General features: G+C 35.1%; 2 protein-coding genes across 2 annotated transcripts; both read left to right on the plus strand.

The window, feature by feature from the left end:
- Positions 1-126: 126 nt before the first annotated feature.
- On the plus strand, positions 127-3,870 carry LOC109108866 (phospholipase B1, membrane-associated-like). The gene is made up of 7 exons (XM_019121976.2): positions 127-252; positions 736-827; positions 1,079-1,160; positions 1,250-1,351; positions 1,481-1,576; positions 1,874-1,945; positions 2,078-3,870. Exons 1-7 carry the CDS (start codon positions 220-222, stop codon positions 2,228-2,230), a joined length of 630 nt encoding a protein of 209 aa, XP_018977521.2. The 5' UTR covers positions 127-219; the 3' UTR covers positions 2,231-3,870.
- A 1,803-nt stretch (positions 3,871-5,673) lies between these two features.
- On the plus strand, positions 5,674-15,296 carry LOC109108865 (chromogranin-A-like). The gene is made up of 8 exons (XM_042746350.1): positions 5,674-5,926; positions 6,614-6,663; positions 7,790-7,883; positions 9,541-9,609; positions 9,861-9,947; positions 11,663-11,959; positions 13,850-14,214; positions 14,722-15,296. Exons 1-8 carry the CDS (start codon positions 5,881-5,883, stop codon positions 14,803-14,805), a joined length of 1,092 nt encoding a protein of 363 aa, XP_042602284.1. The 5' UTR covers positions 5,674-5,880; the 3' UTR covers positions 14,806-15,296.
- Positions 15,297-15,321: the final 25 nt, after the last annotated feature.

Genomic DNA, 15,321 nt, shown 5'->3' on the forward strand with positions numbered 1-15,321 from the left:
TCATTGTTCTCATGAGTAGTTGTTGTAGTGCTTTGAAATGTGTTTGCTTTTAAGAAACAGCAGTTCTAGGCTAGTCAAAGCGGCCAAGTGACCTTTAAAGAGTGTGTGTTCTGTATTCAGACATATTGTCCAGTAGGAGTGTGTTTTTGGAGCCTCTAAATTTATGTTCTCTATTTATATATACAGTCCCTGTTTTCGGTGGAGAACTTTGTCCATTACATGACTGTGTCCTTGGAAATGCTGATGAATGAGGTAATTTCTGAGAATCGGTCCAAAAAATTATTTTTGAAATATAGTTTATTTTCTCATCAATGTCAGTTTCCTTTTAAAATCACTGAACTGAATGTTACTGTACCATATATTAAACTGGTCAAAAGTGAAAATTTAGTTTCAAATAAATGCTGTTCTTTTTAACTTTCTATTAATTGACGAATCCTGAAAAAATATATATATTTAAGTTAAGCCGTACAAATTTTTTTATCATTAGTGATGATAATAATAAGAAATGTTTCCTGAGCACCAAATTAGCATATTATAACTTCCAAAGAACCATGTGACACTGAAAACTGGAATAATGGCTGTTGAAAAAACATCTTCACCATCACAGGAATTAATTGCATTTTAAAATATATTAACAAGGAAAAAAGTTATTGCTGTTTGCACTGTATTTTTGATCAAATTATTAAAGCCTGGGTAGTATATTTTTGAACATTTTCTTTTAATTTACCTTTGCAGGTTCCTCGAATGATAGTGAACGTGGTCCAGATACTGCCGATGGAGACCTTGAGGGAAGTACAGAAACCCACGCCAGGATGTCTGCTCCAAAGGTACAGGAAATGAAATCAAGCTTAATTGAGCAAAGAGAGAAAGTGGTGTCATCGATGATGATTGCACATGGAAACTGCATATGCGATGCTTATCTAGTCACTTTTTTTAGAATCATTAAATCAAAACTTTCTTTAAATGTTAAAGTGTAACAACATTCAGCCTGTTTTGCTCAAGATGATTGGCATGTCATCTTTATTCTTTCAGTGCTACAGGATTATTTATCTCGTATCCTGTGCTCTGATCTCTCCAGGTCATTCTGCTCCTGTCTGGTAAGACCAGCTGCGGGATCTGCTGATCTGAAGGAGCTGGTTGGAGTCAACCTCGAATTCCAGGTGAGTTTGGTTTCACAATTATCTGCACAGTTATATTATGAATCTGTAATTTGCTGATATGATGCTGAATGGCATTGCTTTTGTCTCAGAAAGCACTGGAGCAGCTCTTGCACACTGACCGCTTCTTCAAGAATGACTTCGCTGTAGTTTTGCAGCCATTCCTGAAACACGCAGATCCTCCAAGACTCCCTGTGAGTAGTGACCACTGACTGTTTATTAATGACTATAATTTAGGGCACCTTGCTGCTAGTTTTGCATTAATCTGTTAAAACATGAATGTGGTGTTCATAATTTGTGCCTTTATATTTTTCTCTGATTAGAATGGGAAGATTGATATGAGCTTTTTTACACCTGACTGTTTCCACTTCACCATGAAAGGACATGAGGAGTTAGCCAAGGGACTGTGGAACAACATGGTAACAACTTTAACTCTAAACAAATTCACAAAGCGCTAAAAAAATAAAATAAAATAAATACAATTTAGAATATAAATGAATTAAAATTAAATATTTAGAATATAAATAAAAAATAAAATAAAAAATAATAAAAAAATAGAAAAGAAAACTGAATAATTAAATAAAATAATAAAGATTAAAAAAAAATAATAATATAGAATTTTGATGTGCAGTGCTCTATGATTATATGTTCCTGTCATACAGGCACAGTATATCATTTTAAAATCAAATATTTTCTCTCATTTCTTGTGTGGCAAGTTTCAACCTGAGGGGGAGAAGTTCATGGTGGAGAGTTTTTCAAACCCTATTGAGCTCATTTGCCCCCCTGTGGTAAGAAATGATTATTAGTGTAATTTAATTATGCCATTATGTCACTATAATAACATGATGTGTTGGATTCTCTTGCTAATTCCATTATTATGTGCTTTAAATGTCTTTCATGCTCAAACGGACAAATCCCAGAGTCATCCATACATTTATACCAGACACAGTGCTGCAAAGTCAGGCACATCACTTCCTGAGATGCCCCAGTCAGCTGGCATCAGACTAACTTTTCTCCACCTCGTCTTGGCTTTCCTTCAAATGTGGTTGGCTGTTAATCTGGCCTCCTTGTAGGACATCCATATGGAGTATCATGGTACATCATGTCTGCCCACCCAATGTTCTGCTTGGGCTTAATATCGTTGCTTTGAACCATTGAGGATCTATTCTAAGACTCGAGCCACTGCAGGATGGTCTATGATGAAACGATAATGATGGAGTAAAAGATAAACAAGTTATCAAAAATGAACAGGAAATTGGGTTTGGCAAAATATGAAGACTTGGTTACAGTCAATATCATATTTAATTGCTCTGTAGAGTTTATGTAATGGAAATGGGAATGTTGAAACCTCAGAATAGAAAAATATATGCTAATGTGATGACCTTTTCTGATATACCCAACCAAAATAGCACAAGAGCAGGGGCAAAACCACTTTTGGCTCGGCATAATGCTGCTATAATTCATTTAGGCATGAAAGGTAACTGTGTAAGCTAATTCCGGATGGTTTGAATAAAAATGGCCAGAGGTTATAACATAAACTCATTAAGCCTAGAATTGAATGTTGACTGAGAACAGCTGTTTTGCTTCTGAGAACATGGTGGAAAGTAAACTGTTTGAGAGCTTCTTAATACCCACAATTATAAGATAATCGCTTTGGATGCTGCAACATGAGAAGTGCTTAAGGGGTACTTACCTGTTTTCCTTCCATTTTTTTTTTCTTTGAAAGTAATTTTATTTAAGATATGCTTTTTCTATACAGCTGAAGGTTCTCCATGGTTTTTTGAATGAATTCTTCTATTACCAATCAAAGAACCCATCTTGATAGTTGTAATTAGCAGCTCCTAAAGGTTCTTGAAAACAAACAAACAAATAAACATGAATAATTTAAATGAATTACAGCAATGCAGTTATATTGGTGGTTTCTTCACATTTATGTAATAAATATGTTCATGTTTTGTCAGTCTGTTTGAATCTGTCTGCATTTGTCCAAACTTAGCTGAGTGCTGAATATTCATTAGTATTATTATTAAAAGTGGATGTGACCCACTTTATACCTCAGAACTGTCAGTGAATTGCTAATATTAGCCTGTTCTTCTGTTTTACACAACATGTAGGTTTTTATATTTTGCCACAGGATGTAATGTCTATCATTAATCCACTAGGTTGTTGTTTTTCTGTTCCTGAGATCACAAGAGTGAATTGAAAGCTTATTTGTAAATACCATGTTTCCTTAACAGTTTACCTTGAACCAATTCACAGTTGTTTAGGAAGACTAATATTTTTGGGGCTTTGTGTTGTACATATACTATAATAGATTTATTTACTTTCCTGTATCGACAGCTAATACAGAGCTATTGCCTTGTTTAATATCAATAATGAATATGAGGTTATTTATTTATTTTTTGCACACTGGGAGTTCTTTTGATTGGAGTTTTTTTTACATTTAAAAAAGTAATTGCTTAACTCCGTTCTGAGAAACTGTTTTTCATGGCTGATTTATTATCATGATCCGAAATAATTGAACTCAGTCACAAAAACAAGCATTTATTTAAAAAATGAGAACTTTTCAAAATTATCTTTCTTATAGGGTTTTGGTAGATGAGTGGAACATTTTAGTTCCACATAAGTATTTTGTCCTCTGGCCATTTCTGGGAAAATTGTTAAGCAAATTGCTCATTTTGTTCAACCATGTACATTGAATAAAATAAATCTGATTTCCATGCATGACTGAATAAAACAGCACTGTACAGTTTTGCATATATTTCCAAAGGAAAAAACTTTTTGGAATTTACACATTTTATATATATTATATACATTTTATATAACATTTTATATAAATATAAATTAATTACTTGGAATATATATATATATATATATATATATAAATTCCTTTTTTTTTTTTTTCAAAACTCATGAGCAAATGTGACTACATTGTTTCCTCGTGTGTGTGTGTGTGTGTGTGTCCATTTCAAACTGATAAAAAACAGGAAACTATACATTGTTTCCTCTCTGAAGGAAATTAGATGCAATACATCACAAGCACGTACTCATACTCCTACTGACTGTTCGATTTTCATTCAGTTTTAGTGTGTCCAGAATAGAGAAATAGCATTATCTTCTCATTACAAATCAATGGTCAACATGCCTGCTGCCTCTAATTTCTTGCTTTTCTGCAATGTATCTGTTTAACTCAATATCATTTTTCCCAACAGGGGTAAAATGTGTAAACAGCTGCCTTTAATGTGCACATTACCAAAGCCCACAAGGGTAGAGCCTTGCTTTCTGTGTCACCTACGAATAAAATGATAAATGAAGTCTGAATGGCTTGTTGAGATGCACAATGAGTGGCTGATATATTGTTTTCATGAGCTACAAGGACATTTATTCACGTATTGCAATTAACAAAGAGAGCATATTTGCATATTTTTGAAATTAGCATATCAAAACAACCTATTAAAACATAAAAGAATAAGTGGTGAACAAATAATTAAGCAGAAACATATGATCAAATTTGCATGTGAATTGAAAAAATACACAACATGTAGAAGAGCTGTAGTAAATGCTGTATAGTGCGTAATTGCATGATGCTCTCCCACATCTAATAATCTGCTTCCTGCTCACGTTCACTCTCTTTCATCCCCTGCCACTCTCTTTCTAATGCATCTTTACTGTGCTCAATAAATTAGTTGGTGGGATAATCACATATGGTTCCCCTGAGGTCCATCATTTACTGTCTATGCCAATGTTTAATGCAGTCCCTTTCTAATTGAATTATTTTCTGTTTTGAATAGCAGGCACTACTGACGGACTTCTGTTTGGTATTCAACACAAAGATTCATGCCAAACAGTCTTCCATTCATTTTGCTTCATTGGGGACTAAATGACTACAATTTGATGTTTTTTACTTTAATATTTAACTAAAGACATTTTAGTGGAAATCATGATCTACTTGATCTCAAAGCAATTTTATTTGAGTATTATATTTTAGGCAAGTCCAACTTTTGAATTAAATATAAAAATGAGCTACAGCCTTGTTTTGAAATGCCTAGATGACTAAACTGAAATGCCTTTAGAAAAGGGTGATGCTATGCTTTTGCTTGCCTTTGGTCTCAAGCAGAATATTAATAGATAGAAAATCACGCAAACCACCATCAGACTAATAGGCTTAATGATATGATACATTTTAAAATTAGGAAAATAAATAAATTTCTTTAGACGATCCAACACACCCTTCTACAAAATATTGGACCCCAGTTTTCGAACAGAATTCTGCTTATAGCCTATAATAGCCTGAGTAGGCTATACATATTATGTGTATTTTTACTAGTATAAATACATTTAAATAATTCAGCAAATGAAAGAAATTAAAGCAGTTGTTTACATCCCTATATGCATATAGTAACATAATAATAATAATTATTAACTTTTTTCTTCATCATTTAGTAGATAGTGAACTAAGCAGCTGTACTTAATACTGATGTCATTTCCTCTTCATCAAGTCTTCTATATAAAGGCGCCTTCGCTGCGGTGGTGAGTAGTGACATTATTGAGGCATTGTGATCCAGCGAAAGAAATAACAGCAGGCGCCTTATGCGCATAATGCATCCATAAATCAGTGAGTGTTTTCATTCACTCTAAGGAAAGGAAAGTAGCGTTCAGTCGCTTTCCTCTGACGGTTCGTCACTTTTAAACAGAACGGTTGCCTGCGCTTCGCATTACGAAAATGATTGCACGAGGATGCGCTGCTCTCGTGGTGCTGGTGAATTTTGGTAAGTGTGCAAGACGTACAAATAAACACGTAACGTGTTAAGTTATTGTGGGAATACTTAGTGTTATTTGGATGATGAATTGCTCTGTTGTGTTGAAAGTACATGTTTTACCTGTGAGCTGTGCCATGTCTCTGTCAGCACCAAGGACAGCGGATAAAACACTTGTGAGGCGCACAAAAGGCTTTTCACATTTGACATTTGCAAACGTAGTCTCTTTACACGCTTTACAGTGATAATACTTAGTCTTTTAGTAATTAATCCTCTTCGAGATTTCGCATTGTAAACCTAGGGTTAACATTCTTATTTACATGTTTATAAAGTCATTAACATTAATTAGACAAATACAGCAATAACCACTTGTCTACTGTATCTACGTAAATCTCCCGACGTAGATCCACTCTGGTTGTTTTATAATAACTAGAAGACACGAACAAAACTAATAATGCGTCCGGTAATGCGTTTCCCGTCGTTACTCGACATTTTATCGGTTTCCCTCAGATACAAACGGCGAGTGAAAGTTTCTGCAACCTGCAAATAACATGAATATTTAATAAGCTGAGCACTGAAGCAGTTTATGATTGGTTGTCTGTTGCTAAATCACTCGCGTGCCGTCGTAACCAAAAGATTAAACCTAGCTTTCACAGAGTCGTTCGTTTTTGCTTATCAAAACTCTCTCTCTTTTTCCAGTCTTCTCCGTACCTGTCTCTCCAGGTCACATGGACGATAAGGATGTGAAGGTATGAGTTGATAAATCATTGTTTAACAAAGAAAATATTCGTGTTCGGCTTCACTACTGTTCAGTATTAATTTAATGTGTATTTGGAGCAGCCTTTTGGAACATAAGGATGCACAGAATGGCAGCAGCCATAGTCCATGTTGTCAGGAAGTGTGGAGGAAAGCAGCATAAGTGAGACAGTGACTCAACAACACGATTTCAGCCTAGTGACAGCTGGTGCCATGTGTGCTTACTCAGAGGAGGCTACCAACTACAGATGACTGCAAACTGTGCCTTTAAACTGAATTTAAACTTAAATTGAAGTTGGGTTGTGCTCATTTAACTTAGTTGAGATTGTCACATGATTCTTTCCCGTCCTTGCCAATGAAAAACACCTTAAGAGAGGCTATGTTTTGATAGAGGACACTTCTGAAATGTGTGTAAATCTGAAGTTTTGAGGCGAAAGACATTGGCGATGTCAAACTGCAGACAGATACAGCTCTTCTCGGTAAAATGATAATGCCATTTCAGCAACACTTTGGCCTTACTGAGGGAGGCTGTTTTTCCCTGACAACAGAGAAATGTTTGACTTTGGGGGAATGTGGAGCCAGACAAATCACAGAGACAGGTGAGAGGGATGAAAGCACTGAGGAGGAAATGACTTTGATTGAAAGTGAGATGTAAGACAGTAAGGATGGCTAGATATGGGGGGTTTGAGATATTGTTGGCATGCTGCATCTGTGTCCTCTGTCACATTGATCTCATGAGTGCATGGAGTCTATATATACACACACACTACCATTTAAAAACAAGGATGCATTACGTTTATTAAATGCATATTTTAAAGATTTCTAAAGGATCATGTTATGCTGAAGACTGGAGTAATGGTTACTGAAAATTCAGCTTTTCAATCAGGAATAAATTAAATAGAAATATTATTTTAAATGGTAATCTTTTACAATATTACTAAAATCTTTCACAATATTACACAATATTTTTTACAGTATTTTAAAAAATATATATGCAGCCTTGGTGAACATAAGAGATGTCTTTCAAAAACATAAAAATATCTTACCATCCTTAAATTTACAAAATAGCTGAAAAATGTCACACGATTTCCTAACCCAATCTTCTCTGTCTTTGTATAGGTGATGAAGTGTATTGTGGAAGTAATTGCAGATGCCTTGTCCAAGCCTCATCCCATCCCAGTCTCCCAGGACTGCCTTGAATCCCTCAGCGCTGGTGAGTGCCTGCATTAGTGTCACCTGGACTGCTATTATTTCCATATTTTTGCTGCACTTGGTTGCACTTTCTTCCTATCATCAGCAGTGACCTTCCCGATATGATCAATATATGCTATCATTGCTGCTGTGACTGCATGTTTCTGATAGTTGAAAGTTAATGGAGCAAAGTAATGAATGACATTAGCACAGGAGTCATAGTGTGAAGTTTTGCCGTGCACTGTTCAGTTACATCGCAGGGTCTTTTTTTCCTTGATACTTTAATAGTTGGAAAATCAATCATTCTATTAGCAAGGCAGGTATTGTTACTGCGATAACGCTTACGACAGTGAAATTAAACACTCTGTGAGAGGCTTACACAATGAGTCTAGGACAAAGAAACAGTGAAGGACAGAGACTGATAGAAGTAGAGAGGAGGACCGATAAGTTGAGAAAAGCAGAATTTCATAAAGACACTGTAAAAGCATTAATATTTTTAACAGGAAAAGGGCTATACTTAAAAATTTAAATGTTAGTTACCTTACCAAAATATAGTAAAAATATTATATTATATAATATTATAGATAATATAAGTAATAATAATGATAATGCTAATAATAAAATTATTATTATAAAATTAATTCTGAATAAAATGTTGTTTAATTTTTAACAAAATATTGGTACAATTATTTAAAAATAAATCATATAAATCATCTTATGTAGTGTAAACCACCTTATAATTCATAGCGAAATGGACATTCTCAAGATTGTCTGTTTAAATCCACCTTTTTCAGTAAGAAAAATAATTTAACAGCTCAAATAAGTTTGTGTATTAAAGTGTATTAAAAAGACATACAGATGGTAGCTGTAAAATATACAGTAGGTTTATCACAGTAAACTACATCTATAACTGAATCTAAAAATAAAACCACAAAATCATTAGTTGAAATAGAATAAATGTTAACTGAAATGAAATAAAATATATTCAAAAATATGTCTGTTTAATTGTGTAACCTAATAAACTAAAATAAAAAAAACAAAAACAAAAATAAAAAAAAAAAAAAACAAAAAAAAAATGTAAAAAACTACTAAAAACGACAAAATACATCAAAATTACTAAAATTTGTACTAAAATAAAATGAAAATGGACAGTATAAAATAAAAACTGATAAAAACTGTAATAATGTCTCTTTAAAGATAAAATAAGACTGATATACAGACACCAAAATGTCGTTCCCTAATGCTTGTCCATTATATGTTAATTCTGTACAGCAATATTCTGGCAACTACAGCTGTCCGTTTTGTACCATAACTTTAACAGATTGCGTAGAAGCTTGGCAGAGAAATAAGACAGATTTTTTTTTTAGAGAGAAAGTATGGAGTAGAGTGAATAGCAATGCCATCGAGTGTGCAGCCGACTCTTCGTGCACTCCTTTGTCAGTCAGCAGAAAAAAAAAGCTTGACTCAACGTTAATTTAACGCAAATCTCTCCTCTCCCCCTCTTTATTGCTTTCATGTTCTCTCTTCTCTCTCAGCGGGCCTGATGATTAATAGTGCTGCTCAGGAGAAGGCAGTAAATTTCAGGGCAATTAATGCAAATAATGTAAAAATAAAGTAAAGTGCTGACTGCTAAAAATAGTGTTTGGAGCTGTGTGTGAGGTGTACCTTGTATTTTCCAGATGACAGGCTTGTGAGCATCCTGCGCCACCGTAACTTTCTCCGAGAGATGCAAGATATCGCTGTGGAGGGTAAGACGCAGCTCCAGATTTGATTGGGACAGCATGAACTAACTCTGTTTCCTATGGAGAAACACTAATGGCAGCAGAATGACAGTTGGGTGCTAATGGCTTTTTTGGCAGCAGTAGGTCATTTGAAATGTAGAGCAGAGAATTGTATAACACTGCTGATGAAATATGAAAGAGAATCCATTCATTCTGTTTTATTGCCAAGAAGCTGCTATGTCTGCTTGTGACCATTTCCCCACCAAACTGCTTCTTAGGAGCCAATGAAAGAGCACAGGACCCACACCCAGGAGATGCACCTGAACACGTGACTAGCCTCCCTAGAGACACAATGAAAACTGCAGGTGAGATTTATCCACTTCTTATTTGCCACGGTACATGACATGCTAGTCTGCTACATCTTTATTTATTTCTGTACATTCCCATACGGAAATGTTATATATATGAGAGTGTTATTGCCATATATGTATATATGTTGCACACACACACACACACACACATATATATATATATATATATACACATATTTTTACATATTTACATACTCTGAATAGATGAAAAGTATAGCATATAGAACATTTCTGTAGAAAATGTTGTTTGTGTACATACTGTATGTTAATTATATCTGTATGATGATTTTTTTTTTATATGGTGTAATTTGTAGCAACCATAAGTCAACAATATATTTTATTTATGTGTAACTTTATTAAAACAACATATATACAAGAATCTGTATATTAAGTTAAGCTGTGTAAATCTGTATAGTACGTTTACTACTATAGCATGTGTGTCTTTTATATTTACTCATATAATATCAACCTCTATTGATGAGTTTTAGGATGGATATATGTCCAAAAATGTTCATATTTATGTCGTCTAGATATTTATGTTAATATATTGTTCCAATTTCTAATAGGTTTCATTTTTGTTTTTACTTCATATGACAGTATATCACAATTTAATATATATTTCATTTGTGTGTGGGTTGTTTTATTATATTTTTATATTGCTTATACACTTTACATATAAGAGAAGAAAGATGAGAGATTGTTTTAATTTTAGAATAAATTCCAGGGTAAAAAACATACAAAAACAAACACTGCTTTGAGTAAGCATTGCTTGTCACTCTTCAAAGTCATTCAATGCTCTCAAAGCACATTTTAGTGTGAACCACTGTGTTCTGCTCTATAGTGCTGCATTTAGCAGCATTCTGACAGAATAAGGGCAGATGGCATCTGTCTCTTCTAGTGTGCATCGTTTCTTGTTGGTGCAAATGCACAGCACCAGTTTTACTATATTGAGCTTGTAAAATTTCTTATTCCCACCACCCTGGACTTTTGTCTTGGATATGTCATATCTCAAGTCTTTGGGCACAAGTGTGTGGGTGCTAAATATCATTCTGTTCATACAGCATGAGAGTCAAGTAAAACACTGATTGTGTTTTAAACTACCCCATAATTTGTGAGTGGGTTGTCAGTGTACTTTGCTGTGCATTTCATTTGACCTCATTCAAAAGTGCTATTTCTATGATCTGCTTGCATTGCAATTACACATATTGAGCCATGTCAGTCTACTTATAGTCAGTCTCCTTAAGTTTTTCCCAAGGTTAACGTGCTTTGAACACACCATTTATATGTTCTTTTGCAAGTACTGCACTGCTGAGGTCAGACAGATTGATCCAAAGAAAAACCTTGTAAACAGTCTGTTCCACAGCCTTGCACTTTCATTAAAAGCCACTGTAGCAGAATTCATCAAAGACAAATCAAATCTAAAGGCTTAGAACCTGAAGACCTGAGAGACAAAAACAGATCTGTCTATCATACAGCATATAAATCAAACCCTAAGGCACTGACCTAAAGAAACCCGGTCTGCATAAAATAATATCACACAAACCATTTATTTATTTTGATATATGAATATATTAATTTAGTATCATATATGAATGAACATGAAAACATCTGAACAAAAGAATAACACTATATAATTATAATTTCTTTATTTATTTAAATAATACAAAAATGAGCACCTAACCTCAGTGTAACCCTTTACCATCCTACAGATGATCAGTCAATGTTGATTGCCTTGGATAAACCAGAAGAAGATGTAGAGAAGAGAGGAGCAGGAGAGGAGAGTGAGGAGACAGAGCAGGAGTCTCAAAAACACAACCAGATTGCTGAGGAAGAGAAGCGTGAAGAACATGAGAATCCTAGCAATCACATTTCCAGCTCCATAAACCCAGACCAGGAGAGAGAGTCACAGGAGGAGGCCACAAAAAGAGAAGAGGATAAACAAGAGGAGAAGAAACACTCCAGCTTGGAAAAGGAGAAGGAAAATGATCCGGCTCACCATAAAGATGGTAATGATGAATGCGATGTGTGGGATGCCATATGCGCTACTTTCTGAGTTTATCTTTGAGTTGAAAGCTATATTTAGTATGATATGATATAACAAGCAATATTCTGACTGTAGATGAGGGGTAAGGATGGGTCCTATGCCCTGGGACCTCTCAAATGCAGGGACCTCCTGCTGAGAAGCTTATGGCTTGATACCTGGAAACAAGCCACTGCAGATTTCCAATTGATAGATGAATAGTGCTTGAATGTGTGCCAGAAACTACTGCCACAATGTGAAATTCACAAACAAATGAAATATGTCACTTGTTCCAGGCTCCAGGCGTTCTTGATTTTTTACGATTCCGAAACTCTCGATTCAGTTAGATTTCAATTCAGTTCTGATTTAATTCCAGTTTGATTCATTTGGGTGTATTTCAGCTATAATGTCCACTTTGCTTAAATCTAAAAAAATCTCTCTCTGTTATTGCTGTAAATAACATAAGGCAGTGTTTCAAACTGATAACTGTTTTATATATAATACATATATATTAAAAGAACTGATTTATAAGAGTCATTCATTTCAGGAATCAGGCTACACAGCTCGTGCTGTATGTTTTTGATTCACTACGAACACAAGCTCAAAAGAGTCAATTGTTTGTGAATTGGACTATACTGGTTGCACTGCATGGTTTTGATTCATTAAAAAGAACCGGCTCATAAGGGTCATTTGTTTGTGAATCAGATAACACTGGGAACCAATATAGGTTTTAGATTCACTAAAAATAACAGACTCGTAACAATCGTGACATGGACACTGGTGCCATTCATTTGATACGAGTTACATAACTCAAGTAAAATATGATTTCTTGATACTGTATGTTAGGTAAATATTAATTAAAAAAATTGCTATGTAATGTTTTGTTTTGACAAAACATTGTAAATTCTAATTAGTGATTTATAACAACAGAACATCAATATTTTTACTTAGCTCATCACGCAACATTGTCTTTTCTTTTTATTTTAATTATATAGTGTTTTTTTTCTCCTCTTTGTGGCTTTTTATATCGAAACTGAGGTATTATTAAGCATATTTACAATTGTTATTTGGTCATTACATCATACATTTGTAACATGAATGGCCTCAAAGTATCATAATCCATCCATGATCAGTTGTGTACAGCTTTATGCCCAGCAGATGAACAAATAGCCATAGTGCTCCTATTAACAAAATGTCACCCCTCCAACATTCGATCAATAGCAACATACTCTTTGAAATTGTGACTGTGAGTAACAGGGATGTCCAAGGAGAATTCATTTGACAGACACTTGTTTATTTCATTGGAGAGGTTAGGAATAACAGCAGGAGATTGTGTCTAAGACACAGCAAGGTTCAAATGGGACAGCAGGGAGGGATGGGGAATGAAGATTGATAGGGGAATTTAGTTCAGTGCTCCACGAACAGGCCGGTGTGACAGTGCCTCCATCTATGAAATGAAATCCACGCTGTGCTGTGGCCCGTTGAATCGATTCAATAATTGATGTTGGAACTTGGAGGCCAACCAGATCAGAAAGCTGCCTGTAGCTTGTTAAAAGTAGCCCTCGGATCTCAGAGGAACTTGATGAAAAATGCCAGACATTTCAGGTGACTTTGCTTTAGTGTGTCTGTTAATAGAAACAATGATTTGGGAATCTGTGTACATGAGTACAGATAGAAGGACAGGATGAGGGCTTATATTTCAGGATAAGAGGCGTCAAGCAGTGAGCTGTGAGCTGGCAAGAGAGAGCAATTCATTTAGAAGAGTGCTGGGTTTGCTGATGCTGCACTAAAGTAAATGTGTCTGTGTGTGTGTAGAATAGAGAGAAGAGACTGAGATAATATAATAATTATAACTTTGTTCCCTTTTTATCTGAAGAGGAAACAGCCACAGATAATCATGAAGCAAATCCTGACGTAAAACAATCCGTCATGGAGGACAGTGAGGAGCACAAGGGATCTGAAACAGAGAGAACACATTCAAAAGAAGAGCTGGAAGAAGAGGAGGAGAAGAAAAGAGAGGTTGGAGTGAAGCGCTGGAGTGTGAGCAAACTGTCCCACAAGAGAGCAGAGGCAAGCCCAAAGGTGGATGAGCACTGGGAAGCACCACACCACTCTAAGGAGAGAGAAGATCAAGAGGGGGAGCTGTGGAGGAGCCCTGAGGAGCAGGAGCTGCAGCTCATGGCACAAACTCAACCACAGGACAAACGAGATGAAGAGGGCAGTGGCAGCAGAAAGACAGGGGTAGGACACCAAAACACAAACAGTATTTTTCTTCTGAGGAACACAAAAGTCGAAAAGTCAGTGAATCCATGATTCATAGTGACCTTGTTGATCAAGCTTCAAAAATGACAAAAACAACAGTAAAATAATCCACGTGACTAATTCCAAATCATCTGGAGTCATACTACAGTTCTGTATAGATATTTTATAGTTTTTTTTTTAATAAATTAAAAAAAAAAAAAAAAATATATATATATATATATATATATATATATATATATGAAAACTATGTAATCAGATTTCTGAAAGATCGTGTGACACTAAAGACTGGAGTAATGACTGCTGAAAAGTTATCCTAAATTATTAATTAAAAAAATATGAATTACAAATAAATACTGTATTGGTGTGCATAAGAGACTTATTAAAAAAAATACTGACCACGAACTTTTAAATGATAGTGTACAAGTAAATGTTCATGAAGCATTTTAAATTGAACTAATGACCTGATTTTCTCTCTTCTGTTATCAGGATGCTGAGATCGAAAGTCTGGCTGCCATCGAGTCTGAACTGGAGAGTGTGGCTCAGAAGCTCCATGATCTGAGACGAGGCTGAGCTGCTCCAGCTCTTCTTCTCTTTCCACTTTGCCCTTCATCTCTCCTTCAGTAGAACGGCATGTTAACTGGAGATGAGGCTCTCACCTTCTTGCTCAGTCTACAGCAGCGCAAGCTCTTATCTCAGCGCCGCAGATTTTCTGCTTATTCCCTCCATGTGTAAAATGAAACCTTGGAAACTTCTCTGGTGTCAGACATTCAGAGGTCCCTTCACTTTTTTCTCCCAGCTCCTCCGCTTTGCTTTATTGTGCTTGCTTCCTGAAGAAATTTGGGCATTGAGTACATTTAATGTAAAATATTTGCTACCCAGAATTATCACACTGGGTTGAAATTTTAATATACGTAAGGATATATATCTGATAGACTGTACCTGATATTATGGAATCTTATGATCCATAGGCAATAATGTTTTTCTTAGATACAGTGATGACTGTAATTAAATGCTTTTTGGGTTTCAAGAAAACAAATAAAGAAAGAAGTGTTTCAAAATGATTCCACAAAGTGTGAGTCTGAACTA

Source organism: Cyprinus carpio, chromosome B20 (assembly GCF_018340385.1).
Source record: "Cyprinus carpio isolate SPL01 chromosome B20, ASM1834038v1, whole genome shotgun sequence".
NCBI classification, from domain to species: domain Eukaryota; kingdom Metazoa; phylum Chordata; class Actinopteri; order Cypriniformes; family Cyprinidae; genus Cyprinus; species Cyprinus carpio.